This window comes from Phoca vitulina, unplaced genomic scaffold (genome assembly GCF_004348235.1).
Source record: "Phoca vitulina isolate PV1807 unplaced genomic scaffold, GSC_HSeal_1.0 scaffold102, whole genome shotgun sequence".
Classification (NCBI taxonomy): domain Eukaryota; kingdom Metazoa; phylum Chordata; class Mammalia; order Carnivora; family Phocidae; genus Phoca; species Phoca vitulina.
In genome coordinates this window covers 129669-157028 of record NW_022589805.1, presented here as the reverse complement: position 1 = coordinate 157028, position 27360 = coordinate 129669, and the positions used below count along the sequence as shown (strand labels likewise).

The following is a 27360-nucleotide window of genomic DNA, read 5'->3' as shown; positions in this document are numbered from 1 at the left end:
TCCGTCCTTATCTCCTAATTCACTGCAACCACCACCTCTAGCTCCACAGCACACAGTTACCCAGAGCGTTGCCATGAGGACCCAGCTGCTCCCCTCCTGTGAGCGCTCCCAGAATAACGGAGATCAGGACGGACAGATTTCACAGCAGCCGTACTCACGGTAGCCCAAAGGGGGAGACAACCCAGATGTCCATCAGCTGATGAGTGGACCAATAAAACGTGGTCCATTCGTACAGTGTAGTATAATCTGTCATAGAAAGGCATGAAGTACTGACCTATGTCACCTCGTGGATGAACCTCGAAAACATGGCGCTCAGTGAGAGACGTCAGTCACGGAAGACCACGCAGCATGCAAGTGCATTTATCTGAAATGTCCAGAGTGAGCAAATATGTGGAGACAGAAAGTAGACAAGCAGTTGCCAGGACAGGGGGCAGGGGAGAACGGGGAGCATGCTGGGTACAGAACCTCGTTTGGGGGTGATGAAAATGCTTTGGAGCTAGAGGTGGTGGTTGCAGTGAATTAGGACACTGAATGTACTAAGTGCCTCTGAATTGTTTGCTTTAAGACAACAGCAGATGGGGTGAGGGTGGGGTGTTGGCTGTGAGTTTCGGTCCTCCCTCATCTACCCCCCCAAGCCCATGGAAGGGTGTAGTTTCCCAGCTCATGTCAGTCATAAAGGAGAATCAGGGTCTCGAGGGTCAGCCCCTTGAGGTGCTGCTGCCCATATCTGCTCCGCTGCCAGGCAGATGCTGGGAGAGCCAGGAAGGGGCAGGGTTGTGCAAAGCAGTGGCTGGTCGCAGGGAAGCAGCCTGTGGGCAGAGGATCTGCATGCGACCTGGTGTTGCATTTCCTCCCAAAATCCAAGACCAGCTGGGCATGACTGACCGGCTCTCTCAGCCTTGAGTGGGGATCAGAACTGCCTGGAGAGCTTCCCGCATACGTGGCCAGGCCCCACCCCAGAGCGGAGACCAAGAATTTGCATTTCTAACCCGTTCCCAGGTGGTGCTATGAGAACCAGACTTCAGACCAGGGACCTTAGTCTGAAACTTGAGGTGGACTTCCAGGAGGTGACAACTTTTCTCAAATTATATAAAGAATTTTGTGCTTTTTTTAGGAGATAGCCTATTTTCACTGGAGTCTCAAAGGGCTCCATGCTCATAAAAAGGATAAGAACCAAAGTCCATATATTCCTGAGTTGTTCCATTTGCTTTAAAATACTAATTTCTTTTTTAAAGTAACAGCTTTATTGAGCTGTTACATACCATAAAGTTCACCCTTTAAAATATACAATTCAGTGGTTTTTAGTACATGAACAACGGGGCCGGGGCGGGGGCGGGGGTTGCGATCCAGGCTTCCAATTATGGAATGAGTAAGTCACAGCAGGGAATACGGACAGTGGTATCATAGCATGGGGTGACAGATGGTAGCCACAAAACAAAAGCCAGACCACACAGTTCAGTGGTTTTTCCTACCTGAACGGTGTTCGGCAGCCATCACTGCTAGTCCCAGAACATTTTCACCGCACCCACTGGCAGTCACTCCGGTGCCCCTTCCCCCCGGCCCCTGGCAGCCACGAATCTGCTTTCGGCCCTGTTCCCACAGCTTTGGCACCGCACGGGGCCGTGGCCCTGGCCACATGTGTGTGATTCTTTCCAACGGGAAGACCGTTCTCACGTCCAGCGGTGAAAGGTGGAGCAGAATGGTGGATGGGCTTTCTTCAAACGCCCTATTTCTCTTGGTGCTATTGCTGAGCTCAGAAGAGGTCAATCCAGGGGCGCCTGGGTGTCTCAGTCGTTAAGCGTCTGCCTTTGGCTCAGGTCGTGATCCCAGGGTCCTGGGATCGAGCCCCACATCGGGCTCCCTGCTGAGCAGGAAGCCTGCTGCTCCCTCTCCCACTCCCCCTGCTTATGTTCCCTCTCTTGCTGTGTCTCTGTCAAATAAATAAAATCTTAAAAAAAAAAAAAAGAAGAAGAAGAGGTCAGTCCAGATCCTTGTGCTGAAACGTTTCTTTTGTTCTACCTAGAAGGTGCTAATCGGAAGAACTTGCCCCCGAAAGTGCCCATAACACCCATGCCAAGGTATTCCATCATGGAGACTCCGGTACTGAAGAAAGAACTGGAGAGGTGGGTGGTGTTCTTGAAAACTTGCTCAGGGGTGGTCCACTCCCCGCTGTGCAGGTCCAGGCTTAGTGGGGCTGGGAGCTGAAGGACTGGCCGTGGGGCTCTGGTAACAGGAGCCGCTGGGGGACGGGAGCATGTGTGACAGCTCTTCCCCAAACTACCAGTTCCCTGAGAAGCTAAGAGATGAGACTCCAGGCACCCATCAGTTGATAGATCTCCATGTGCCCAGTGGATGGAGATGGGCCCTTGCCTTAATAGTCTGAATAAGGAGACCTGATTTTTTTAAAAGAACATCAAAAAAACTGTCACATCCCAATCAGTGCTGCTCTTTACCTTGGGCCCTGGAGGTGTTATCACTACCAACATCGCCAAACCTGGGAATGGCCCTTCTGGAGTATTCTTCAGAGTAAGCTCAGTTGGTATGCAGAATAGACACCTCTGAATGCTCACAAAAGTCAGGCATGTAAGATTTCATTTACACAAAGCCATTAATTTGCTGATAACTCTTTGCTGTGTGCTGAAGTTCACCTGTTTCCCCATTCAGGTTTGGGGTCCGCCCTCTACCCAAACGCCAGATGGTCCTAAAACTGAAGGAGATATTCCAGTACACTCACCAGACTCTGGAGTCCGACTCGGAGAATGAGAGCCAGTCCTCACAGGTGCTCCTGGAGGCTCCTCACAGCCAGACCCACGCCGGCAGGACCTCCAAGGCTCCCAGGGCCGTTGGCCATGCCCGGCTGGAGGCCACTTCTGGCCCTCTTCCTCAAAGGTCCAAGGAGTCCACTAAGACCAAGGGTCCCCGACAGCAAAAGAAACAGCCTGGTGGAAGCATCCCTCCGATGAGCATGTCACAGGCCAATGAGGAGCCTCCAGACCCTGATGGGGATGCCCAGCTCCCAGCATCCCAGGAATCGGTGGCCTCCTCTGGGGACAGCAGTGACAGCTCCTTTAGCTCACAAAGGTAACGGGATGGGAGGACAGGGCCAGTGGCTTCATAGGTCCTCTGACCCCGGGTCCGTGAGTTGGCATAAGCTAGGCCTAATGCTGAGGTTGAGAAATCCCGTTGCCTTCTGGATTTGAACTGTGGGAAACCCAGTTGGGGCAAAGGACAGTCCCCTGTGAGCCTCCTGAGCAGACCCTTGGAGCTCCCGTGTCCTCGCCACACAGGATGCTCTCGTGAGGGGGCTGGCAGCTGGGGTGCCAGGAGCACGGCAGCCTGGAGCTTCCCGCCTCCCGGGGAGGCCATCCAAGCTGGTGTCGGGCTCCGCAGGGGACACAGACACTCCTTCCATCAAAGGGGCTCCTGGTCTCGGGTGCTGGAGAGAAGGAGCGTCACAAAATGTTTTGGTCTGGTTCTTTTCAGTTCTTCCTGTGAGTTTGGAGCGGCCTTTGAGTCTGCAGAGGATGAAGAGGGTGAAGAGGAGCTTAGCGCGTCCCAGGCGGCAGTGCACACGGCAGCCACGGAGGAGGCCGTGAGGCGCTACATCCGCTCCAGGCCGGCCCTCTACCGCAAGGTCCTGCTGTACCAGCCCTTCGAGCTGGCAGAGCTGCAGGCCGGGCTGAAGCAGCACGGCATCCGCGTGGCCACGGCGAAGCTGCTGGACTTCCTGGACGCCCACTGCATCACCTTCACCACCGCCGCAGCCCGGAAGGAGAAGCTCCACCAGAAGAGACGGCAGCCTGTGGGCAAGAAGCGGGGCCGAGCCACCAGGCCTGTCCGCCCCTCCCCACCCCTGGCCATCAGCAGCCTGTGAGGGTCCGCAGCCCCCGGCAGCGAGCCAGGCCTCCATGGGTGTTTCTGGGCCTGGGGACCAAATCCAGCCACCATGAGAGGGGCCGGCCATGGCACCGAGCTGGGTCAGCTGTCCCCAACTCCATTTCCCGGAGTAGTGTTCGGAGCGTGGCACCCCCGGGATGTAGGGCCCCGGCCCCTCCCTCTGTCGGCGCCCACAGTTCGTCTCCCTTTAACCCCACCATGCCCCCGGGTGCTTCACAAGGGCCCCGGGCAGCCACCAGCTGGCCAGGGCGGGGTCTGTCAGGCACATGTCCTCGCCTTAGATGGATGCCCCGGGCCAGCTTGCCCCTGCCCCAACTTCCGTCTCAGCCCTTGGACTGTAATCCCAGCCTCGCCAGCACACCAGGTGTCCACGAGCTTCTCACACTGCCACGCCTCAGGTGCTCTGCTGGCCCAGCCATCCTGCCCAGACACCTGTCCTTGTCACCAGCAATTTCCAAACTGGGCAGTGCAGGAGGGCGCACACAGAATTCGCATGTTCTTCGTTAACCGGCTTTGTTGGTGTGGTAAGGTTGTCTTCGGCCTCAGGAGCAGTGTGGAGCACAGGTGACAGCCAGAAAGGAAGAAAAGTTGGGCTCTCTACATCCTTGTGAATGTCTCGTCTGTTTTAAATACAGGGCAGTCCATTTTCTATGATGTGCAATAAAAACAAAAAGGCTTTATAAAAATCTTCCAGATGCTACACTGCAGAAAGGTAATGAGGGAAGCTGGCTGGGAGCTTCACCCACAGCTCCCTTGCTGCCCCCATAGCCGTGTCTGCAGAAGGCCTTTGTGCCTGTCCTTCATTGCAAAGGGTGACGGGCCTGCTGGCTCCTCATGTCCCTTTGGTTCATAGATAAGAGATGTGTGTTCATCCATTCATCCATATTTGTGAATCTGTAGCCCCACATTAAGACAGCCCTACCAAGCACTGAGCTCCAGCCCTTGATGAGGCCCAGGGCCCAGCAGCGTGACCCTGGGGATTGTTACAGACACGGCTTGGGCCTGCCCAGACCTACTGAGTCAGAATCTGCATTTTAACAGGATGAACTTGTGAAGCCCTCTCTGTCCTGTGTGCCAGGCCCCGTGGAGAAAGGTCAGAAATCAGCTGGTGCTTCTAGTCTTCAGCCAGACTGGCCTGTCCCTGTGCCGGATGTGAGGGTTGGTGCTCAGATGGCCTCAAGGGACAGCCTCCTGCAAGAGGGGGACTGTAAGCTGGGCCTCAGGTGCACGCAGCATCCAGGGAGGTGAAATAGGGTTTTTTGAACACATGCTGTGGGTCCTGGTCTATGACCAGGTGGAGAGGGCCGGGCCTTGCCTGTGCACACCGTCCAGGGACGGGTTAGAGGGAACAGTGGGATGCCAGGGCTCAGATCTCACAGCTAACAGCACAGGACACTGAAGATGGAGTCTGGCCTGTGTTTCTTATACCAAGGACTTGCTCTCCTACCCTAGTATGGACTTTCAGGGATGTGAGGTGGGGTTTGGGAGGTGGGAGGCCACTTGGAGCCCTTACCTGGCTTCACTGGCTCCTTGTGGAGACCCTGGACTCAGACGAGCAGCTCTGGGTATACTGGGAGCCCTTGCTCCTTGGAAGGCAGCCCAGACTAGCAGAAGGTTACCACCTGCAGGTTGATAAGATGTTGGGGGAGGGGTTGAAACAGGTAAAAGCCGCAGGCCAGGGAAAGGTGGGGGGGAAATCGAGGCCTGGTGGCTGAGGGCCTTGGCCAGGTCAGGTCTGGGCAGCGTGCCCCCAGGGGCCAGCAGTGGGCCTGGCCAGGGCCTGAGCCCATATGCAAGGCAGGCAAAGGGGTTAAAAACCGGCACTGCAGTGAAGACGGCCCTACAACCAGAGAACTGGCAGTGTCCTTGACCTTTCCACAGTAGCCAGACCTACTGAACTGGGTAACTGGAAAATTAGGTCCAGCTTGCTGGTTGAGAAGGAAAATGGTGAGCTGCCCCATCCCAGCACCTGTGGTGAGGCTGGAGGACCAGGGCCCGCAGTGGACCTCATGCTGCACAGCGAGCAGATGCTCCTTTCCAGAAGCTCTGCCTAGCCTTGTGAGGGGTCCTTAGCACAAGAAGAGAGCATGCTGAGCCCCGGAGCAGTGGAAAGCCATGCGGCACCCAGGTTTTGCTGTGCTGAGACCTCCCAGGCCTGTCCCCTTCCTGTGGCCAGCCCGGCCATGGTCACTCAGGCAACCACAGGAGAGCCACAGACCAGCTCGAGCAGGGCCCAGGCAAGGGGGCCACCAGGGGCCTGCACAACCCCCAGGGAGGCCCCCGCCCTTGAAGGCAGGAAGCCTCGAGCTGTCTCTGAGTTGGGAAGAGCCGAGGCCACTGCCTGTCTGGCTGTCACGGGTCTGGGTGGACAGAGAGCCCCAGAGTGAGAACAACCGTGGGAGACCGTGCCCCAAACATACAAACGCCCAGGAGAGTCAGGAGGACGGCCCCCCGGCGGGAGCCCAGGAACCAGCCCTGTCTGGCCATGGGCCATCTGTGTGAGGTGGAGGCCAAAGTTGCAGGGGAGAGTGCCCCGAGACCCCCATGGAGGAGGCTGCTTCCTCCTGTGCTCAGGATCCCCCCTCCCTGAGCTGTGGAGGGGGGAGCAGAGCGGGCCTCTTGGCCTCTTTCATGTGACGGATACGTACCAGGCCCCTGCGGCTTCCAACATCCTGTGGGCGGCCTGGTTTCAGACGCCTTCAGTGCACCTCACAGCCGTGGCTACAGTGCACTTTGACGGCCTGCAGCCGCAGCAGGCTTCTCAAGGGCAAGCCCCATGCGTCTCACCTGGCACCTGGCAAGCTGCTGGGAACTCGGAAGGCACTGCTGGAAGGGTGGCAGGGAGGGGGGCACAGAAGGGTGTCATTGCACAGAGTGCTTCTAATCTGCCACCTCAGCCCCTCTGCCCCCACTCCTTTGCACACAGCTCCGGAGAACAGGCTGATAGAAGCACACAGCCCCTCCCACCGCCCTTTATCCATAAGCTGCCACATCATCTGAACCCACTACCCTCCTGCTCTATAACCATCAATGGCTCCCAGTTGACTTTTTTAGGAAAAGTGAGGCACCCATCCCTTGGCTCCCACCTTGTCTCCATGGCTTGCTCCCTGTCACTGGAGGATGTCCTGTACTTTTCCTCTATTGTCGTGCTTCTCCTGTCGTCCACTCTGGGCATGCCCTTCCCCTTCACCCCTTTGCTCTCAGTGCCGCCCACATGCTGAGGCCCACCTCCGGGGCCTGAGGGAACTGCCACACTCTGCTGTTTCAGGGTGCAGCCGGCCTGCCTCTGGGAAGACACTGTGGGGTACAGCTGGGTCGCAGGTGCCTGCTGGGTGCTAGAGAGAGCAAAGCACGGGGGATTAGACAGGATGACGAGGGCCTCGGCCACAGCAGAGCATGCCAGCCTGGAAGTGAGAGGACTCTGCTCCACAGTGGCCAGCTTCCTGCTGTGTGGCCTTGGGCAAGTCACTGAACGTCCCTGCAGGTAGTCTAGTTTCCCTAGAGCCCCCCAAAAGTAAAGGTCTGCAGGTGGTGAGACTGTCTTCCTCTGTGGCCTTGGCTGAACCCCTCTCCTGAGCATGACGTCTACAGGGGTCCTCAAATCCAGATCCTGGCGGAACCCCCTGCCTCTCTGACTTACGGGGCGGTGACAGAGCCAATCTGGGCAGCCGCGGCTCATTGATTTGTCTGAGAGGCTGTTGGCTTTTGAAATCAGACAGGAAGGAGGGTTGAGGTGGAGCCAGGCACAGGAAGAGGTGAGGAGCCCCAGCTGCCATGACAGCTGGTGGGCTTGGGGGACTGCAGGAGCCGGCGGGCTGCAACCCCACTGCTCTGCACGGTCAGCACCTCCCCATCCCTTCCCACAGGACCTTGCTCCTGCCTTGCACAGATCCTGAGGGCTCGGGGCCCAGCTGACTGGCCACAGAGAATCCCAGGACATCCCCACCACCACGCAGCTGCTTCCGTCCACTGGAGCAGGGCTGAGCCTGGGAGCACCGGGATGGAGCATCCCCAGCCCCCCAGTCTCGGCATCCCTAGGACCACGAGGCCCGGGAGGTAAGTCAAGCCCAGGCTGCCTCAGCACAGGACGGGGGAGGAAGAAGAGACTGCTGGCAGGAAGGACCGTGACTTTTAAGGTCTGAGCTTCTCTAGGGGGCAGTGGCTGGGTGGCACTGAGATGTCCCCATGGGTGCTGGGAGCTGCTTGAGCAGGACTAGTTCACCGTGTGGAATAAACATGTGCCCAAGGACAGCCCATGATGGGCCGAGGGGACAAAGCCCAGCTCCCCAGGTACCAATGATGGGCTAGGAGGAGCAGGAAGTCACCAGAAAGTGCTGCAGGCAGGCAGAAGGGAGGTTGAGCCGGGCAGCCCAGGGCTGAAACCTGGAACCTGCAGACCCGGGCTCCATTCCTGGCACCCCATTTCCACCTGTAAGATGAGGGGGACAGTACCAGACCTGCCCCAGGGTCCTGAGGGGCCAAGGGTAGACGGTGCAGGAAGGCTGGGGTCCAGCACAAACACCACCCTCGTGTTGGGTGAGCAGCCCTGAAGGGTCTCTTCCAGCCACACCTTCGGATGGAGATGAGGCTCATCATTCTGACAGAGATGGTAACCACAGAGGCCTTCTCAGAAGAGGTGCCACTGAGGTGGGCCAGGGGTGGCTGCTGGCCGTGGGGTCCTCCCCATGGCCAGGCTCCTGGGCTCCCAGGGCTCCTCTGGGTCTCCTCAATGGGGGCAAGGCTTTCCCTGAGCTAGGGTCTCACTCTTGGCCATCAGAGGCCACCCTATGGCTGGCTCCCAGGTGGGGGCGCAGGCTAGCTGCCCTCCTCTGTCCCAGGGGCAATGCAGTGGCAGGAGGCCATGTCCTGCGGCAAAGGCACCACTGCTCCCACCTCTGCAAAAGGCTGTTTGGTTTCAAGTGGTCTGTAGCCATGGTGCTGGGCTACCTCAAGGGGGCTGAGGACTGCCCTCTTGGGCCTTGGGAGGCAGGGTGGGGGCAGGGAGTTGGGAGAGAGGAGCACCCAAGAGGCCGTGGCCTGAGGGAAGGGCAGCCCAGGCAGGAGGTCAGCACTGCAGGACCCTTGCAGCCGCGGCGTGCAGGCGGGCAGAGAGAGGCTGGCTGTCGTGCACGGGCCACAGATGGCTAGGACTCAGGCCCCGGGGGAGGGGAGCGCAGGACAAGACAGGACCTGTTGGCAGAGACGATGAGTCAGTCGGGACCTGTGTCTTCTCAGGGATGAGACTGAAGCTCAGCTGTCGAACCTGAGTGACAGCAACACCAGGGAGCACAGGTCCTCTGCTGCGTCCTACCCAATGGATGAGGCTCCGGAGGACGCATGAGCAAGGGGAAGCCAGGCTCCTGGGGAGGGGCGTCTGTCTGGCCTGGCCCTGCCCACGACCTTCTCATACTGACCGACTTCTGGCCTTCAGATCCCCCAAGGCAGCCCAAGGCCCACCCGCCCCCCGTCTTCCCCCCCTTGAGGCTGGCGGGGCCTCCTCCCACTCTCCCTAGAGGCTGTCTACACTGGACAGGACCTGACTGTCCCTGGTGGACGTGTGGCCACCAGATCACACTCCACTCAGAGGTCTGGGGCGAGTTCCACCCTGCAGGGCAGCATCTGGGCTGCACACAGGCCCTGTTCACATGAGCAGCCAGGTAGCTGTCCCATGAGGGGAGCTCTTTTGTCAGCCTCCGATATAGGCCCTGGGTTTTAAAGTATAAGTATATCCCATGTAATACTTGGGATATACTTATACTGAAAGAACCACTGTTTATCTGAAATTCAAATTTTACTGGGTGTCCTGTATCTTAATTTGCTAAATCTGGATCTCTAGCCCTGAGGTCAGCAGGGCAACAAAGATGGGTGTCTGATGCAGAGGAAGCACTGGTTTCCAACACGGAGAGGCTCACCCCTCCCACCTTCCCATACAGACTCAGTCCAATCTCCTCTCCCCTCACTCTTGTGTGCTGTTGTCCCTCCTCTGTCACTTGCCCAGCCTCTCTGGTCTAACGGTTCTCAATTCTGGCTGCTCCTTACAATACCCGGGTGGCTTTAAACTACACCCATGTTGAGGCCCTACCTCACACCAAATACATCTCTAGGTGGTTGTGCTAAGCAGAGGCGTTTTCAAAACAGTGCTCCATAGAAGGACAGTATGTCAGCAATTCCACCTCTGAGTACATATACCCCAAAGAACTGAAAGCAGGGATGTGAACAGGTATTTGCACACCCGTGTCCACAGCAACATTTGTTCACAAGAGAAAAAAGGTGGAAACCACCCAAATGTCCACTGAAGGATGAATGGATAAACAAAATGTGGTCTATCCATAAAATGGAATATTATTTAGTCTTAAAAAGGAATGAAATGTTTATATATGTTAAAACAAGGATGAACCTGGAAAATACCATGCTCAGTGAAAGAAGCCAGACACAAAAGGACAGATACTATATGATTTCACTTATATGAGGTCCCTAGAGTAGTCAGATTCATAGCAACAAAAAGTAGAAGGGTGGGTGCCCGGGGCTGGGAGGAGGGAAACGGGAAGTTAGTGCTTAGTAGGGGCAGAGTTCCTGCTTGGGGGATGAAAAAGTCTAGAGGTAGTTGGTGGTGATGGTCTCACAGCATTGTAAATGTACTCAGTGCCACTAAATTGTACACTTAAAAAATGGTTACAATGGCAATTTTTATGCTGTACATATTTTAATAAAAAATTAAATTAAAAAATAGTGCTCTAGACACTGTCCTGCCAGAGTAGAGAGGCTCTGAGCCTGGCCCTTCTTCACCATGGTCCCCTCATACTCCCAGCCACCACCCCACCCCCAGCAGCAGCAGTCTGTCACCCGTGGGGGCCTCTGGAGTCCAGCCCTGGGCCAACAGCCGGACAGAGGCCCTAGCATCCTGGCCTCATGCACTAAGAGGCCGCAGTAACATTGCTTCCTTTGGGTTTAGGCACATTTACATTTGTAGATAGCTGCTAGCATAACTGTTTTTATTTTTATTATTTTTTAAAGATTTATTTATTTATTTATTTATTTATTTGACACAGAGAGAGAGAGTGCACTAGCAGGGGGAGAGGGGCAGAGGGAGAGGGAGAAGCAGACTCCCCGCTGAGTAGGGAGCCCGATGCTCCCTGATCCCAGGACCCTGGGATCATGACCTGAGCTGAAGGCAGATGCTTAACCGACTGAGCCACCCAGGTGCCCCATGACCATTTTTAAACTGACCTATAACTTACAGATAGTAAAGTGAACTCAGTGGAGTTTTACATATGTATACATCTGTGTGTCCGTACCAATCAATGATCATACTGATCATCCAGATCAATGTGTAGAGGTTTCCAGTGCCCCAGAACTCCCACAGGCCCCTGCCCAGTTGGAACCGCCCCCAAGGGCAGCCACTGTTTTGACTCCAATCGCCTCATTGGTTGGGCCTGACATTAAACTCCCCGTAAGTGGAATCACAGAGTATGTTCTCGTTTCTCTCACTCCACATGTCTGCGAGAGTCAGCCACACTGCTGAGTGTGTCAGTGGTTTATTTTTTGTCATTAGTATGCAGGACTTGATTGTATGAATGTACCAAAAAAAAAAAAAAAAAAAAAGGAATCCCATTCCATTGTTGATGGATATTGGTTGTTTCCACTTTTTTGGACACCATGAGTAAAGCTGCTAGAATATTCTGATACACTGTTTTGATGGATATAAACACTTGTTTCTGTTGGGTATATACCCAGGCAGAGAATGGCTGGATCACAAAAATAGGCATATTTAGTCTTATCACTACCAAACATTTTTCCAAAGTGATTTTAATTTGCATTTCTCTGATAAGTAAGGGTATTATATATATATTTTTAATTATATATATATTTTACTATTTTTAAAATTTTTCTTTTTAAGAGGGCGGAAGGGCAGAGGGAGAGAGAGAGAAATCTTAAGCAGGCTCCATGCCCAGCACAAAGGCTGACACAGGGCTCGATCTCATGACCCTGAGATCATGACCTGAGCTAAAATCACGAGTCTGATGCTTAACCACCTGAGCCACCCAGGCAGACCTCTGATGACTAAGGATATTATCTTTTGTGACATATCTTCAATTTTTTGGCTCATTTTTAACTGGGCTGTCTCTTACTGATTTTTAAATGTATTGGAGACATCTCCTATACAAACTGGAGACAGTCTGCTTTCTCACCCTTTTAAAACTGTTTTCTGTTGAACAGATATCCCTAATTTTAACGAATCCCAATATATCACTCTTTTCTTTCCTGGTTAGTGTTTTTTTTGTGCTCCATCGAGTCTTTACCTAGCTCAAATTCCTGAAGGTATTCTGTACTTTTTTCTAAAGGCTTGGCTGTGTTAGCATTCACATTTAGATCTATGATCCAGCTTGAATTAATTTTTGTGTATGGTGGGAAGGAGGGGGTCAAGGTCCATTTTTCTATAAGAATATCCCATTGGAACAGCACGATTTAATATAAAGACCGTCCTTTCTCCGCTGAACTACAGTGGAGGCCTTGTTGTACATCTGCTGACCATACACGCGTGGGTCTGTTTCTGTATGCTCTGTTGTACTGCATTGGTCCATTTGTCTGCACTTATGCCAATACCTAAAGCTCTACACTAAGCCTTGATATTGTGTAGTATAAGTCTTCTAGCTTTGTTCTTCTTTTTCAAAATAATTTTGGCTACTCCAGAGTCTTTCGCTTTACATATATATTTTAGAATCAGCTTGCCAATTTCTACCCTCCCTTCCTCACCAAAAAAGCTTGCTGGAATTCTGATTAGGAAGTCATTCAATTTATAGATCGATTTGGGAAGAACAGACATTTTAACAATATTAAGTCTTCCAATCCATGAATATGGTAAATCCCTCCTTTAGGTCTTCTTTAATTTCTCTTAGTATTGTTTTGTAGTTTTCAGTGTAGAGGTCTTACAGATTTTTTGTTAAATTTATTCTTAGGTATTTGCTTTTTAAATATTTCAAAAATTTACTTTCGGGGTGCCTGGGTGGCTCAGTCGTTAGGCGTCTGCCTTCAGATCATGACCTGAGCCTGATCCTGGGTCCTGGGATCAAGCCCCGCATCGGGCTCCCTGCTCAGTAGGAAGCCTGCTTCTCCCTCTCCCACTCCCCCTGCTTGTGTTCCCTCTCTCGCTGTGTCTCTCTCTGTCAAATAAATAAATAAAATCTTAAAAAAAATTTACTTTCAATTTCATTATTGCTAGTAAGCAGAAATATACATGATCTTTTTTTTTTTTTTAAAGTAGATAACTCAACATTTTATTTATTTATTTATTTATTTTTTAAGATTTTGTTTATTTATTTGACAGAGAGAGATACACAGCAAGAGAGAGAACACAAGCAGGGGGAGTGGGAGAGGGAGAAGCAGGCTTCCCGCAGAGCAGGGAGCCCGATGCGGGACTCGATCCCAGGACTCCGGGATCATGACCTGAGCCGAAGGCAGACGCTTAACGACTGAGCCACCCAGGCGCCACCTGCATGATCTTTTAATGTATTGATCTTGTGTTCAGAAACCTAAGTTCATGTATTAGTTCTAATCAATTGTGGATTCTTTGGATTTTCAATGTATACCATCATGTCAACTGTGAATAGGGACAGTTTTTTTTTCCTTTTCCAATCCTGATACCTTTTATTCTTTCATTTTCCCTATTGCACTAGCACCTAATTAAATGAAACAGGGCACCTGGGTGGCTCAGTTGGTTAAGTGACTGCCTTCGGCTCAGGTCATGATCCCGGGGTCCTGGGATCGAGTCCCACATCAGGCTCCCCCTGCTCTGCAGGGAGCCTGCTTCTCCCTCTCCCTCGGCCTGCCACTCTCCCTGCTTGTGCTCTCTACCTCTGTCAAGTAAAAAAAAATAAAAAAATAAAAAATAAAAAATGAAACAAAACATCAACCAGAAAAGGTTACTCCTAGGGAATGAAAGTGAAGTATATACTTTACTTGCTTTTATATTATTTAAATGTTTTTAATGAGCATGTATTACTTTTATAATTCTGTAAGCAATCTATTTAAATGAGGTGGGGAAGTAATAAATGTTTGTTAGCAAAATCTAAGCAACTGAAATTTACAAAATAGGGGCACCTGGCTGCTCAATTGGTAGAGCATGCAACTCTTGATCTCAGGGTCGTGAGTTCAAGCCTCACATTAGGCATGGAGCCTACTTAAAAAAAAGAAAAAGAAAAGAAAAAAGAAATTTACAAAATAAAAAACAATTTCTTAATCACACTGTCCTATATTTCCAGCTTTTCTATATAACGCCAGACAAAAATGGGATCTGATTATCACAACGCGCCCCCTCCAAAAGGTATCCTATCATAATTCTCCATACCTTAATTTTTTCCATATAAAAATACACTATAAAATATCCAGGAAGCTCAACAAATTCTAGGTAAGATTAACTCAAAGAGACCCGTACTAAGACACATTATAACCAAACTTTCAAAAGACAAAGAGAAAATATTAGAATCAGCAAGACAGAGCAAACTATCACATAAAGTGATCCTCAATAAGATTATTAGCAGATTTTACAGAAAAAAAATTAATGCACAAGCTAGTAGTACTGTAACTTTGGTTTATAACTCCAAATTTTGTTTCTACATAATTTAAGAGACTAGAGAATGGGCGCCTGGCTGGCTCAATTGGTAGAGCATGTGACTCTTGATCTCGGGGTTGTGAGTTCAAGTCCCACACTGGGTGTACAGATTACATAAAAATTTTTAAAAATTAAAGAAAAGAGACTAAGGAATTTTTTAAAATCATTATGTTTGAGGGCACACAATGTATAAAGATGTAACATTGTGACATCAATAACCAAAAGGGGTCAGATGGAATTGTAAAAGAGCAAAGTTTTTGTATGTTGTGAAGTTAGGCTGGTATAAATTCAAATTAGTGTTGGAATTTCAGGATGTTAAATGTTATCCCATGGTAACCACAAAGAAAATAGCTATAATATATACACAAAAGAAAATATGAAAGGAATTTAAACCTTTCCCTACAAAAAATCAACTACAGGACCCACAACTATATGGTCAGCTAATCTTTGACAAAGCAAGAAGGAATATTCAATGGAAAAAAGACAGTCTCTTCTACAAATCATGTTGGGAAAACTGGACAGCCTCATGCAGAAGAATGAAACTGGACCACTTTCTTACACCATACACAAAAACAAATTCAAAATGGATGAAAGACCTAAGTGTGAGACAGGAAACCATCAAAATCCTAGAGGAAAATACAGGCAGAAACCTCTTTGACCTCAGTCATAGCAACTTCATACTAGACACAGCACCAGAGGCAAGGGAAACAAAAGCAAAAATGAACTGTTGGGGTTTCATCAAGTTAAAAGGCTTCTGTACAGCAAAGGATACAGTCAACAAAACTAAAAGGCAGACTATGGAATGGGAGAAGATATTTGCAAATGTCATAGCTGATAAAGGATTAGTATCCAAAATCTATAAAGAACCTACCAAACTCAACACCCCAAAAACAAATAATTCAGTTAAGAAATGGGCAGCAGACATGAATAGACACTTTTCCAGAGAAGACATCCAGATGGCTAACAGACACATGAAAGATGCTCAACATCACTCATCATCAGGGAAATACAAATCAAAACCACAAAGAGATACCACCTCATGCCTGTCAGAATGGCTAAAATTAACAACACAGGAAACAACTGATGTTGGTGAGGATGGGGAGAAAGGGGAACCCTCTCGCCCTGTTGGTGGGAATGCAAACTGGTGCAGCCACTCTGGAAAACAGTATGGAGGTTCCTGAAAAAGTTAAAAATAGAACTACCCCACATCCAGCAACTATACTACTAGGTATGTACCCAAAGGATATAAAAATACAGATTTGAAGGGGTACATGCACCCCAATGTTTATAGCAGATTATCAACAATAGCCAAACTATGGAAAGAGCCCAAATGTCCATCAACTGATGAATGGATAAAGAAGATGTGGTATATATATATACAATGGACTATTACTGAGCCATCAAAAAGAATGAAATCTTGCCATTTGCAATGACATGGTTGGAGCTAGAGGGTATTATGCTAAGTGAAATAAGTCAGAGAAAGACAAACACCATATGATTTCACTCATATGTGGAATTTAAGAAACAAAACAGATGAACATATGGAAAGGGGGGAAAGAGAGAGAGGAGAACAAACTATAAGAGACTCTTAGTGATAGAGAACAAACTGAGGGGTGATGAGGGGAGGTGGGTGGGGAATGGGCTACATGGGCAATGAGCATTAAGAAGGGCACTTGTTTTTTTTGTTTTTTGTTTTTTAAAGATTTTATTTATTTATTTGACAGAGAGAGAGCACAAGAAGGGGGAGCGGCAGGCAGAGGGAGAGGGAGAAGTAGGCTCCCCACAGAGTAGGGAGCCCAATGCGGGGCTTGATCCCAGGACTCTGGGATCATGACCTGAGCCAAAGGCTTAACCAACTGAGCCACCCAGGCACCCCTTCCTAACTCATTCTATGAGGTCAGTCTACCAAAGCCAAAGACATTACAAGAAAAGAAAACTATGGACCAATATTCCTTATGAACATTAATGCAAAAATCCTCAACAAAAAACAAATTTCAGGAATTTAATAAATTTAATCATTTAATAAATTCAGGAATTTATTCCTGGAATACAATGATGATTCAACATAGGGAAATTGATCAATGTAATGTACATCAACAGAATAAAGAAACCACATGATCATCTCAACTGATACAGAAAAAGCATTTGACAAAATTGAATATCCTTTTTTTTTCCTTAAAGATTTATTTATTTATTTGAGAAAGAGAGAGCACAGGCGGGGGAGAGGGAGAAGCAGATTCCCTGCTGAGCAAGAAGCCAGATGCGGGACTCGATCCCAGGACCCCAGGATCATGACCTGAGTTGAAGGCAGACACTCAGCCAATTGAGCCACCCACATGCCCCTACATATCTTTTTATGATAAAAACACTCAACAGGGGACACTTGGCTGACTCAGAAGAGCTTGTGACTTGATCTTGGGGCCATGAGTTTGAACCCCACATTGGGTGTAGAGATTACTTAAATAAATCAATTAAAAAAAAAACACACACCCTGGGGCACCTGGTGGCTCAGCTGGTTAAGTGTCTGGCTCTTGATTTAGACTCAGGTCATGATCTCAGGGTCCTGGGATTGAGCCCCACATCAGGCTCCCTGCTCAGCAGAGAGTCTGCTTGTCTCCCTCTCCCTCTGTCCATTCCCTGACTCGTGCTCTCTCTCTCTCTCTAAAATAAGTAAAGAAATCTTTAAAAAAAACAAAACACTCAACAAACTAGGAATAGGAGAAATCTACTTCCACATAATAAAAGCCATATGTGAAAAACCCACAGCAAACATCACACTCAATGGTGAAAGTCTAAAAGCATTTCCTCTAAGATCAGGAATAAGATATAGATACCTGCTTTTACCACTTTTCTTCAACATAGTAGTGGAAATTCTAGCTAGAGCAACTAGGCAAGAAAAGAAATAAAAGGTATCCAAATTGGAAAGGAAGAATTAAAATCATCTCTGCTTGCAGATGATATGATCTTTTACAAAACAATTTTTAGAACTAATAAATTAATTCAGCAAAGTAGCAGAATACAAAGTCAACACACAAATAGAAATTGTAATTTTATATGTAAACAATAAACAATCTGAAAAAGAAATTATAAAAACAACTCCATTCACAATAGCATCCAAAATAATAAAATGCTTAGGAATTAACTTAACCAAGGAGGTGAAAGACTTGCACAATGAAAGTGACAAAACATTGCTGAAAGAAATTAAAGAAATAAATGGAAACACATCCCATGTTCATGGATTGGAAGATTTAATATTATTGAAATGTCCATACTACCCTAAGCTATCTACAGATCCAATGCAATTCTATTAAAAGCCCGATAACATTTTCTGCAGAAATAGAAAAATCCATCCTAAAATTCAAATGGGATCTTAAGGGACCCCCACAGCCAAAACAGTCTTGAAAAAGAACAAAACTAGAGGACTCACACTTCTTAATTTCAAAAATTACTACAAAGCTACAGTAATCAAGACATTGTGATATTGGCATAGAGACAGACATACAGACCAACAGAATTGAACAGAGAACCCAGAAACGCACCCTCACTTATATGGTAAAAAGATTTTTGACAAGGGTGCCATGGCTGTTCAATGAGGAAGGGACAGTCTTTTTAACAGATGGTGCTGTAAAAATTGGACATCCACATGCAAAAGCATGAAGTTGGACCCTTACCTATCTTACCTAATACCATATACAAAAATAAGCTCCAAAAGGATAAAAGACCTAAATGTAAGACCTAAAACAATAAAGTTCTTAGAAGAAAACAGCACAAATCTTCATGACATGGGATCTGGTGATGATTTCTTGGATGTGACACCAAAGGTATAGGTATATATAGGTAAAAAAAGAGGAAATAGACAAATTGGGCTTCATGAGCATTGGACACTTTGGTGCATCAAAAGACACCACACACAGAGTAAAAGGGAACTTTTCCCTACAGGATGGGGGAAAATATCTGCAAATCATATATCTGATAAGGGATTAATATCCAGAATATATAGAGAACTCTTACAACTCAACAACAAAAAAAACAACCGGATGTAAAAATGGGCAAAGGATTTCAATAGATATTTTCCCAAAGAAGATATCCAACTAGGCATTTAAGCACATGAAAAGATGCTCAACATCACTCATCATTAGTGAAACACAAATCAAGACTATAATGAGATACCACCTCACATCCATTAGGATGGCTGCTATCAAAAACACAGGAAAAACAAGCATTGGTGAGAAAGTGGAAAAATTGGAACACTTATGCACTTTTTGTGGGACTGTAAAATGGTAAAGCTGCTGTGGAAAACAAGTTGGCAGTTCCTCAAAAAATTAAAAAAAGAATTACCATATGACCCAGAAATTCCACTTGTGGGTATACGCTCAAGAATTTAAAGCAAGGGGGTGCCTCAGTGGCTCAGCCGATTGACCGTTGGATTCTTGTGTTCCTCTCAGGTCATGAGATGGAGCCCTGCATGGGGCTCTGCGCTCAGTGAGGAGTCTGCTTGAGGATTCTCTCCCTCTGCCCCTCCCCACCTCACACTCACACACACACACTCTCTCTCTCTCAAAAAATAAATCTTTATTTTTTTAAAGAGCCAGAGCTGGAGGTGGGGCTCTTAACCGACTGAGCCGCACAGACACTCCTATTTTATCACAATTTTTAAATGAAAAAAACCCTATGTAGATCTGTATGATTCTATTTATATGAAATCCTAGAAAAGGCAAAACTAATCTTAGAGAAAAAGAGCAGATCGATGGCTCAGGGCCAGAGGGCTGTGGTTGGGACAGATTGCAAAGGTGTACAAGGGGATTTTTTTGGAGGAAGACCTGTTCAAGGTCTTGACTGTGGTAGTGGTTACAGGGGTGTATACGTTTGTCAGAACTAATCTAGCTGTATGCTTGAAATGGGTGCATTTTTTGTATATAAATTATACCTCAAAAAGGTGATTAAAACCTTTATGACATTAATAGCTAAAACATACACCGTGAACACTTTTCTAGTTTGACCTTATTAATTTTTATGGCCATAGAGTTTTCCATTGTATAATTGGGCCTCAATAACTTTACCAAACCTCTTTGAACAAAAATTTAGGTATTTCCCATTCAACTTCTTGTTGTTACAAAGAATGCTTCAGGATCATCCTTGTGGTCACATCTTTGTGCACTTATCCACTTATTTCTTTGGAATAAATTCCCAGAAGTGGAACTTCTGGGTCAAAAGATATTTAATAGCAACAGATAATGGCAAAATACGATCCAGAATCGTATACTAATTTACCCTCTCACCAACTCTGTGTTACGATTCCTACCACTCCCACATTCTCACCAATGTAGCCTGTTACGTCATTATAATCTTTGTCAGATGAAAAATAGTTCATTGTTTTGTTTTTTTCTTGATCTTTAGCGAAAATGAGCATCTTTTCAATGTCTTGGTCATTTATACTTCCATGAATTATCTGTATCCTTTTCTCTATTTCTATCTGTGTCCATAATTATCTGTCTGTATCTGTCTGTATCCAAATAATTCTATTTGTTTACTTATTAATTTCTTATTGATTTACAAGAGCTCTCTATATATCATGGATATTAGTGCTCTTTCATGTATATTGCAAAGGTTGACTCCTGGCTTGAGGTTTTCTTTCAATTTGATTGATGGCTTTTAGTGTTATTTGGAAATTTTAAATTAAGGCAAGTCTGTTAGTCTTCCCCTTGTGATCCAAGATTTTATGTCTTGCTTAAAAAAAGCCTTCCTCAGGGCACCTGGGTGGCTCAGTCAGTTAAGTGTCTGCCTTCAGCTCAGGTCATGATCCCGGGGTCCTGGGATCGAGCCCCACATCGGGCTCCCTGCTCAGCGGGGAGCCTGCTTCCCCCTCTGCCCCTCCCCCACCGCCTGCCTATGCTCGCTCTCGCTTCTCTCTAATAAATAAATAAAAATTTAAAAATCTTTAAAAATATCTAAATACAAATAGGATTGGCAAGATCCACATGAGGGAAAACAGTTTTACTAAAGGATCTAAAGGAAGACCAATGACACCCACACCAGTCTATACACATTAACGCGATTTCAGTCCAAAACTGGTTTCTACTCTCCTCGGTTTTGACACTTAGAAGAACAAAAGCGTGAGAACAGCGAGAGGATCTGAGGAAGTATAAGGAGCGTGGCCTTGCCTGGCCTTCTACTAACGCTCCCAGATTCCCCCGGCTGGGCTGGACACCATCTACCCTGAATTCACTGCGCTAGTTAGTTCTTCAACAGTGCTATGAACAGAATGGCTGGAAAATGCTACTTTACTTGTCTCTGAGCTTCTTTCAGCATTTTCCAGGTAAAAAGGTTCATCCTGAGTTAAAACGCTAGGAAAGCCCAATGCAAATACAAGGTCAGGGAGTCTGTTGCACCCTTGGGGCTCAGCCAGTTGACCCCTCGTAAGTGACTGTCACTGAGACCCAGAGAACCACAGGGCTGGGAGGCATGGGTCAGACCCATCTCAGTGAGCTCTTGCCACCTGGAGCACTAGCTGGGACCTCTGCCCAGTGCTGTGTCCTGTTTTCTCTCCTAGACCTGTGGACAAGGGATGGCCGACCCCCATCCCCTGAGTTCGTGGGGCCCAGCGGAGGGGCTGCCGTGGGCTGGACATCCCACCCGCTGCAGGTGAGGAGAGGAAGAGGGCAGGGTGGGCTTGGGGTCCTCCAGTGTCCACCTTAGCTGAGGGAGGGACACATGGGGACGGCCAGCCTTGGCTACGGGATTCACTCAAATCCTCAGAGAGGAAAAGGAATGTGAGCAGGTGCTCCACCTCGTTGTGGCTGTGGAAAACAGCGCTGCTGAGGGTCAGGAGACCCAGGGAAACACTGAGATAAACAGCAACACTCCTGGCGATGTCCACTGTAGGAGTTTGGACAAGCGCACCATGGCACGAACCCACCACTGTAGGACCGTGCACAGTGGCTTCACTGTCCTAAGAGGCCCCTGGGCTCCACCTATCCACCCTTCATTCGCCCTTTCGTGTGAGCGGAACTGCCCTTACCCTCCTGTCTATTTCCAGGTCACAAATGAGGACACCACCGCACCAGCAGCTCAGGCGGCCTGCCCAGCGTCACACAGCCAGTAAGTGGCAGAGCTCACGATACAGCCCGGGCCCGGGTCTGATCCACTAGCCCTGGGTCTGATCCACTGGCCCCCCATGTCTGAGCCATGCTCCTGGCATCAGGGGCCCCTCTCACCATCTGGGAACAAACAGCACTTCCAAGCCCTTCGTGGAGGCCAGACCGAGGGCCACCAGCAGTCTGGGGAAGGACAGAGAGTAGATGCCTCCCCATCCCTGGAGGCTCACTCACCTGTCCCAGGCCAGGGTGGTGACACGGCACACAGCACTTCAGGCCCTCTCTTCACAGCTCCTGGTGGCAACCCCGGACTCCATGAGGAAGCAGGAGGTGCGGACGGGTGGGGAGGCAGGCCAGGGCCGAGGCCCCAGCTCCCCGGCAGGGCAGGTGAAAGCCCTCGTGGACCTGCTGGCCGGGAAGAGCAGTCAGGGCTCCCAGGCCCCACAGACCGCAGACAGGACGCCACACAGTGATGGTAGGAAGATGGGAGGGTGTCCCCCGGCCCTCCCCCTTCACCCCTCCCTCCCCTCCCCCATCCTCCCCAACCCTTCCCTTTGGCCTCTGTCCCACAGACTCGAGGATACAGAAGTGCCAGGAGGCTCTGCTGAACAGGGCAAAGGGCAGCCCGGAGCTGAGCGGCCCCTCGCCCAGGCTGACCAATCTCCTGCTGGTGGAGGGGCTCACAGACCTGCAGCTGAAGGAACATGACTTCACTCAGGTGGAGACCACACGTGGGGGCTGGCACCCGGCCAAGACCATCGCCCTGGACAGACTCTTCCTGCCTCTGTCTCGGGTGTCTATCCCACCCCGAATCTCCATCACCATCGGGGTAGCTGGCGTGGGCAAGACCACCCTGGTGAGGAACTTTGTCCACCTCTGGGCCCGGGGACAGGTCGGCAAGGACTTCTCCCTGGTGCTACCTTTGACCTTCCGAGATCTCAACACCCACGAGAAGCTGTCTGCAGACAGACTCATCCGCTCCGTCTTCCCGCACACTGGGGAGTCTGGCCTGGTGGCAGCAGCCCTACCCAAAATCCTCCTGATCCTGGACGGCCTGGATGAATGTAAGACGCCTCTGGACTTCTCCAACACTGTAGCGTGCACAGACCCCAAGAAGGAGATCCAGGTGGACCATCTGATCACCAACATCATCCGAGGCAACCTCTTCCCGGAAGTTTCTGTCTGGGTCACTTCCCGCCCCGGCGTGGCTGGCCAGATCCCAGGGGGCCTGGTGGACCGGATGACAGAGATCCGGGGCTTTACCGAGGAAGAGATCAAGGTGTGTCTGGAGGAGATGTTCCCCGAGGACCACGCCCTCTCAGACTGGGTCCTGAGGCAGGTGCAGGCAGACAGGGCCCTGTACCTGATGTGCACGGTCCCGGCCTTCTGCCGGCTCGCAGGGTCGGCACTGGGTCACTTGAGCCGCAGCAAGCCGGGGCCCCAGGACGCAGAGCCGTGGACTCCAAGGACCCTGTGCGAGCTCTACTCTTGGTACTTCAGGATGGCCCTCGGTGGGGACGGGCAGGAGAAGGGCAAGGCGAGCCCTCGCATCGAGCAGGTGGCCCACAGCAGCCGCAAGATGGTGGGAACTCTGGGTCGGCTGGCCTTCCACGGGCTGGTCAGGAGGAAGTACGTGTTCTACGAGCAGGACCTGAAGGCGTTTGGCGTGGATCTCGCCCTGCTGCAGAGCGCCCTGTGCGGCTGCTTCCTGCGGCGGGAAGAGACCCTGGCCTCCTCGACAGCCTACTGCTTCACCCACCTGTCCCTGCAGGAGTTCGTGGCAGCCGCGTACTATTACAGCGCGTCCAAGAGGGCCATCTTTGACCTCTTCACCGAGGGAGGCGTGTCCTGGCCCCGCCTCGGCTTCCTCACCCATTTCCGGAGTGCGGCCCAGCGGGCCATGCAGGCCGAGGACGGGCGGCTGGATGTGTTCTTGCGCTTCCTCTCAGGACTTCTGTCCCCGAAGGTCAACGCCCTGCTGGCGGGCTCCCTGCTGGCCCAGGGGGAGCAGCAGGGCTACCGGGCCCAGGTGGCGGAGCTCCTGCAGGGCTGCCTACGCCCCAACGTGGCCGTCTGTGCCCGGGCGGTCAACATCCTGCGCTGCCTGCACGAGCTGCAGCACACGGAGCTGGCCCGCGGCGTGCAGGCGGCCATGGAGAGCGGCGGCCTGGCAGCGCTGACCGGCCCCCAGCACCGCGCCGCCCTGGCCTATCTCCTGCAGGTGTCGGACGCCTGCGCCCGGGAGGCCAGCCTGTCACTGCGCCTCAGCAAGGGCGTCCTCCAGAGCCTGCTGCCGCAGCTGCTGTACTGCCGGAGCCTGAGGTGGGCGCTGGGGCCGGGCTGCGCCATATGTGCGGGCTGGGGGGGCAGAGGCCCCGGAAGCTTCGTCCCTTCCACCACGCGCCCCTGGGTCAGCATCCTGGGGCCGCCGTAAAGAAGGACCACAACGTGGATGGGTTAAGGCATAAGAAACTTACTCTCTCACAGCTCAGGAGACCAGAATCCAAAATCAAGTTGTTAGCAGGGCTCATCTCCCTCTGAAACCTGTAGGGGAACACGGTTCCTGCCTCTCTAGTGTGTGCTGTTTGCTGGCATCCTCAGCTTGTCCACACATCACTCCCGTCTTTGTGGCACACGGACTCGCCCTCTGTGTCTCTGTCTTCGTGTAGTGCTCCCTCAGCTGAGCACACCAACCATGTGGGACTGCAGGCCTAGTCCGCTCAGAATGACTTCATCTTAACTAATTACAGCCGCAATGACTCTATTTCCAATAAGGTCACATTCTTGAGGCACTGGGGGGTCAGAACCACCTATCTTTCTGGGGAACACAATTCAACCTCCAACACCCTGTGAACCATCCCAGTGGGGACAGACACCACACCCACTCACCCCACCCCCAGCCCAGAGTCCACCCAGTGCTCTGGACCTTAGGAAGGCTGTAAGACCAGGGCCATTCCGGACCTGAGAGCAGGTGCCACGTCCTCAGGAGGAGGAGAGCTAACAACTCGTGTCCCATAGACTCACAGGGTGTGAGGGGCTGCTGGGAAGACACCCCTCCGGGTAGGAATCCTGGGGCTCGAAACACTGAGCCTTTCAGTCCCTCACGGGAAAACACTGAGCGTGGTGGGTGTGCTAGCACAGAGCCCTGAGCCACACAGCGGGGGCTGCAGCACGATGGAAACGTCGGCCTGGGTGCCTCTGTGGCCGTGATGCCGGCCCTTTGCAGCGCCTTGCTCCACCTGCTTGCGGGCACTGATACCACTCATCATCGCTCTTCCTTCCGCAGGCTGGACAACAACCAGTTCCAGGACCCCGTGATGGAACTGCTGGGCAGCGTGCTGAGTGGGAAGGACTGTCGCATTCAGAGGATCAGGTAACGCTGACCCAGGAGACCCGATCCGGGATGCTTACCTGTCGCACAGGGTCTGGGGCTCCTTTCCCCTCCTCCTCTCTGCTCAACTGGCCAGGGGTGCTTTCAAGGAGAGGTGCCTTTGAAGCATGTGGCTCAGGATACACGCTGCTTGTTTCCGCCCATTCCAGAAAGTTCCAGAGGCTCAGGTACCTCATCTGTGAGAAGAGGGAAAGGATAGGGTGAGGGTCAGATGCTATCATGGACATGGAAGCATGTCTCTGAATACTCTATGTTCTGATGTGGTGCCAGGCCCAGTCTTCTCCAAGCTCCTCTCAAAGTTGGCCCCCAAAACAGTACCAGAGGCACGGGATCACATCTTTAAATCAAATTTTGAAGTTTTTAATTTAAAAAATGAGTTTAAATTTAAACTTTTATTTAAATGAATGCAAAAAATACAATTTAAACACTGCATCTTTAATGTTGTAAATAGACAAAAGTCTATATGCTGATGGCAGAAGAGATTTTTGTGTTTGTGAAATCTCTTCTTGTGATAACATTTCTGAGTCTGAGTAACACCTGGGTTTGGAGCTGAGCTGATGTGATGATCTGGGGTAGCTAGAACTAGGGAGATGAGTTTGGAGCATAGGATCCAGAGAGGAATTCTTCATCTTCATGTAAGCCTCCCTCCGGGTTCTGAAATCATCTTTATCTGAGAAAACAAAAACAAACATGGAACGGGTCAGGAGCAAAAACAAGTCACCGAGGACAGCGGTGAGAGACTGGTGGGCCCTATATGGCCCTGTACTGTCACTTCCCTGCCTAAAGAGGATAAAATGGGGTGAAAACAGTATCTGTGAGTCCAGGGGTCCCCATGGCCCTCCTCAGGTTCAGTGATTCACTAGAAGGACTCACAGAACTCAGAAAAGCTCTTGTACCCACGGTTGTGGTTCATCACACCAAAAAGATACAGATGAAAATCTGCAGAGGGAAGGTGCGTGGGGCAGGCCGGGGGGAGACCAGGCGGGCTTTCACTTGTCCCGCCCGGTGTGGTCATATACACAGTGCCTCCCTCTCCCGGTGACCACCAAGCCCCCAGCAGCGAGGCTCACCCGGGCTTGTGGGCAGTTTTCATGGGGGGCTGGGCATGGAGACATACCTCACTGCCCACAGGGAAGCCCCTCCAGGGGTCAAGCTGTTACTGTGGGGCCCCAAGTCCCCCTGGTAAACAGAGGTCAGCTTTCAGGAACTGGGGGCGAGGTTAACCCTTTCCTGCACACTAACTACTTCTTCGGGTTGTTACAAGGGCCAGCCGTTCTAAGCAGGATTCTCTGACTTGTTAGCCAGAGATATAAATGCAGTCCCTTTGACAGAAACACGCTAATGACAACTTTTCATTATTTATTCCTCCATGGGAGCCTTCAGCAAAATAGTCAACTTCCAGTGTTTTTGCATAAAGGAGTCTGGACAACGCTCAGAATATTTTCTGAACAAAAGCCCCAAATTTCTTCGATGGCCACATGCTCTTCTTCACCTCCCTGTAGTTGGTCCTCAGGGCCACATCCCTGTGTAAAATGCCCAAGGCACCGTTCAGAATACACACATGGCTCATGAAATATTACTTATAAAACTTTATAGAAGTCCTGGGTGGAGGGGGACAGAGGTGCTCTAGAACTCGAGAACGTTTATATAGAAGGTGGTCTGGATGAATGGTCTTCAAAGTTTAAGCAACAGAACCCTTTTTAAAAGTGGTCTATCAGGCAGGACCCCAGTAAGAGATGGGCAACTGGGAGCTGCTGGGATTGAAATAAGAGGGGTGCTTGGTTCCTCCTCGGCCTCTAGGGGCTCCTGAGGCTTTTCTGAGGAACACCAGGAGCCCTTGAAACACAGCTTGAAAAGCACTGGGGATTCTAACTGTATCCCTTGGGGATGCTCCACAGTTTTAAATGCCTAAGAAACTGTAGAGAACCTCAACCAGCCACCATTTTTGAAACTGGGTCCATGAAGCAACATGACCCACCAGCTTATTCCTGAAATCACCCTTTTAGGTCAGACGCAAGTGTTTTTTGGTTTTTGGTTGTTTTACTTTCAAGTTAGTTCTGTAATAAGTACCCTCTTCCTTTCTTGCATTAGAAAAACGGCTGGGGCCAGTGGTGAGCCAGAACTATGAATTCGGCCACTGGTTCATGAGAGCAGATTATTCAAGTTTTAGGAACTTCTGTAAGCTGGGAGTGCTTGAAATTGGCCGTGGTGAGAGTGTTTACACCACGGAAATTGGCCAATGCTACACGTCAGTGTTTCTGTATTTTGTTTCTTGCAGCACACCACTGTGCGGGATCTCCCCGGGAGATTTCTGTAACTGTCCAGGCTCTCTGCGGCACTGCTGGTATAGAAGCTTCTGTGCCAGATTC

General features: G+C 50.2%; 2 protein-coding genes across 3 annotated transcripts in view; both read left to right on the top strand.

Moving 5' to 3' along the window:
- Window positions 1-4567, top strand: part of SLX4 (SLX4 structure-specific endonuclease subunit) — a 21808-nt gene extending 17241 nt beyond the window's left edge. For both annotated transcript variants that reach the window (XM_032397697.1, XM_032397698.1), the window contains exons 13-15: window positions 2024-2123; window positions 2665-3081; window positions 3484-4567. In XM_032397697.1, the coding sequence (XP_032253588.1) occupies window positions 2024-2123; window positions 2665-3081; window positions 3484-3874 (908 nt within the window). In that variant the 3' untranslated portion in view covers window positions 3875-4567. The remainder of the gene's footprint in view (window positions 1-2023; window positions 2124-2664; window positions 3082-3483) is intronic.
- Window positions 4568-7423: 2856 nt separating this feature from the next.
- The window catches only part of NLRC3 (NLR family CARD domain containing 3), a 34278-nt gene continuing 14341 nt past the window's right edge, over window positions 7424-27360 (top strand). Inside the window, exons 1-6 of the mRNA XM_032397754.1 lie at window positions 7424-7953; window positions 21057-21148; window positions 21543-21604; window positions 21892-22070; window positions 22150-23922; window positions 24887-24973. Of these exons, the coding sequence (XP_032253645.1) occupies window positions 21916-22070; window positions 22150-23922; window positions 24887-24973 (2015 nt within the window). The 5' untranslated portion in view covers window positions 7424-7953; window positions 21057-21148; window positions 21543-21604; window positions 21892-21915. The remainder of the gene's footprint in view (window positions 7954-21056; window positions 21149-21542; window positions 21605-21891; window positions 22071-22149; window positions 23923-24886; window positions 24974-27360) is intronic.